A 2,621-nucleotide genomic window follows, 5' to 3' on the forward strand; every position below is an offset into this window, starting at 1 on the left:
TTGCGCCGGTCGTGCCCGCCGGGCCTGGACCCTGGCCGAGCCCGACGTACTGTGGGTTTGCTGGGGGCTGGCAGCTCCGGTGTGTCCACTCTTGGTGCCCAGGGCGCTGCCAGCACGTCGGGGGCCCTGTGCCCTGCCGTGTCTCCCCCTGCGTCCCTTGCGCCCCATGCACTGCAGGCTGCCCCTGAGCCCGGCTCTGTCTCCCAGGACACGGCTGGGGGAAAGGGCAAGGAAGCGAGCAAATACCCCAGCAGCCGGAAGAGCCTGGGGGACAAGGCGGCCGCGCGGGTCGCCAAGGAGAAGCCGCCGAAGCCGGAGAAGCCCAAGAAGGAGGGTGTGAAGGCCAGGGTGGGAGTGCTGCAGCCCACGCCCAAGCCCAAACCCAAGCCCAAGCCCGCCAGCCACCAGCAGACAGTGATCCGGGGCATCACCTACTACAAGGCCAGCAGGCGGGAGGAAGCCGAGGGGCTGGTCAGCAGCCGTGGTGAGTACCCGGCCGTGCAGAGCAGCTCTGGGCTGGGAGGGGGCACCTCGCTGGCCCCAGACTCAGCCTCTTCGCAGCGAGCTCGTGGGCACTGCGGGGTTTTGGGACCAAAGGGCGTTGCATGCTCAGCCAGGCCGCTTTCCCCACCTGAGCTCACAGCAGGATGGGCAGAGCCGTGCTCAGCTGGGCTGGCCGGGGTCTTGCATCCCCTGTGCTGGGAGCCCCTCTGGCCGGGCTGCCTCCCCCGGGCCAGGCTGGGAGGAGCAGGGCTGAGCCGGGGCTGCCCCACGCTGCCTGTGGCTCTGGAGCCTCGGGCCAGCAGGAAACAGGAGACTTCCCGCAGGGTGTTGCGCCGGCGTCCTTGGCCCCGTGCGCGGCTGCTTGGCGCTCCTCCCCTGAGCGGTCCGGCAGCCGTCCGGGCTGTTCTGCGAGCGCGGCCCGGTCCCAGCGGACGGCCCCGGGGGGCAGGGGCTGCCACACAACTGGCCCCTCTGCACAGGGACAGACGACTGAGCGGTGCCGGCAGGCAGGGCCTGCCACAGCAGAGCTCTGTGTGTGTGCATCTCCCGGGACCGGTGCAAATCGGAGGGGACCGCACACGGCTCGGGTGGGTTTTGCAGCAGAGCTGCTGGGTCCTCTGCGCCAGTTTGATCCCTGGAGGATTCGGTGGGTCCGGGCGCATCCCCCCCAGCACCCCGCGCCCAGCGCTGCTCCTCCTGGCTGCCCCGGGACAGGGCGCTGTGATGTCTCCTGGGGGGGCTGCGGCAGAGCAGTAAGGCAGGGGCTTCTTTCCTCAGAAACCCCGTTGAAGGGGGCTCCTTGGCTGGACCGGCTGGAGGAGAGGAGCCCGGAGACCCACGCCGCGGAGGAGGCCCAGTCCAGAGTCAGCGAGCGGGCAGGGACCACGGCCACAACCACGGCCCCCACCACCTCCACCACCCCCACCACGGTGCCCAGTACCGTGCATCCCTCCAGCTCCACCCCCCGGGCCTCGTCGGTCATCGTCTTCTCCATGGGGGGCGACAGGCCCGAGGGCACCGAGGGGCCGGAGGCGCCTAACCGAGGTGGGCAGGGGGCACCTCACCCCTTGGCGAGTGCGGGTGTGCAGAGCAGACCTGACCCAGGGCTGAAGCAGGCAGCCCCCTCACTGCAGGGCATCTCCTCCAGCCCCCCAGCTGGCACGGAGCACCCCGGAGTGGGCAGGGTGCCAATGCTGCAGCCCCCTCCCCGGGGCAGGCCAGAGGTTTCTGGGCAGGAGGGAGGCTTTACTTCGGGAGAAGCAGAGGACGGGGTGGCAGGGGCTGCAGAAGCCAGGAGGGAGCAGTGTCCATGCTTAGGGAGCGGGGGAGAGGGGGCTTTTCCATCGGTGAAAGGCAGGGGAGTGGGAGTGCAGACAGGAGCCCTGGGGCAGTGTCTGGGCGGGCACGTGGGGATGGGCCGTTAACGCCTCCCATGGGCTCCGCAGTGAAGGAGGCAGACTGCGAGGGCACCATCGAGTCGGTGGAGCCGCCCGTCAAGCACCACAGCTACGGGCGCAACGAGGGGGCCTGGATGAAGGACCCCGCGGCCAAGGATGACCGGATCTACGTCACCAACTACTACTACGGCAACAACCTGGTGGAGTTTCGGAGCCTGGACAACTTCAAGCAGGGTGAGGGGCTCTGGGGATGTGCCGGAGGGGGAATGGGAGGAGGCTCCCCTTGGTGCCATGGGGCTGGGTGCTGCATGCACAAGGCACGAGCCAGTCCCTGACCCAGGAGGTCACACACTCAATGGACAGGGCAGGGGCGGGAGAGAAACGGAGGCAGAGGGAGAGGCAGGGACTTGCCTGGGGTCACACAGCGGGTCAGCGCAGAGCTGGGAATTGAGCTAAGGCCTGTGTCCCCGTTGCTGGACCCGCTTCCCCCCACGCACCCGCTGGGGGCTAGCTCCAGCTCGTGACGGCGTGAGCAGCATAGCAGTGACAGAGCACGGGCCGTTCTCTCACGGATCCTGGCACACGTGATGCTGGACACAGCTGTCCCAAGCATGCACAGAAGGGCTGGTCACAAGAGGAGTCCTCTAGACCGCTCCGGGCCGTTGGCCAGGCTCGCGTGTAGGGGCTGGCAGCGAGCGGGGGCATGCGAGCCGGCTCCGC

General features: G+C 69.0%; 1 protein-coding gene across 1 annotated transcript in view; it reads left to right on the plus strand.

Moving 5' to 3' along the window:
* OLFML2A (olfactomedin like 2A) overlaps positions 1-2,621 on the plus strand; it is a 17,732-nt gene that overhangs the window by 12,073 nt on the left and 3,038 nt on the right. Inside the window, exons 5-7 of the mRNA XM_014526831.2 lie at positions 208-484; positions 1,282-1,548; positions 1,950-2,135. Of these exons, the coding sequence (XP_014382317.2) occupies positions 208-484; positions 1,282-1,548; positions 1,950-2,135 (730 nt within the window). The remainder of the gene's footprint in view (positions 1-207; positions 485-1,281; positions 1,549-1,949; positions 2,136-2,621) is intronic.

Source organism: Alligator sinensis, unplaced genomic scaffold (genome assembly GCF_000455745.1).
Source record: "Alligator sinensis unplaced genomic scaffold, ASM45574v1 scaffold611_2, whole genome shotgun sequence".
Taxonomy (NCBI): Eukaryota; Metazoa; Chordata; order Crocodylia; family Alligatoridae; genus Alligator; species Alligator sinensis.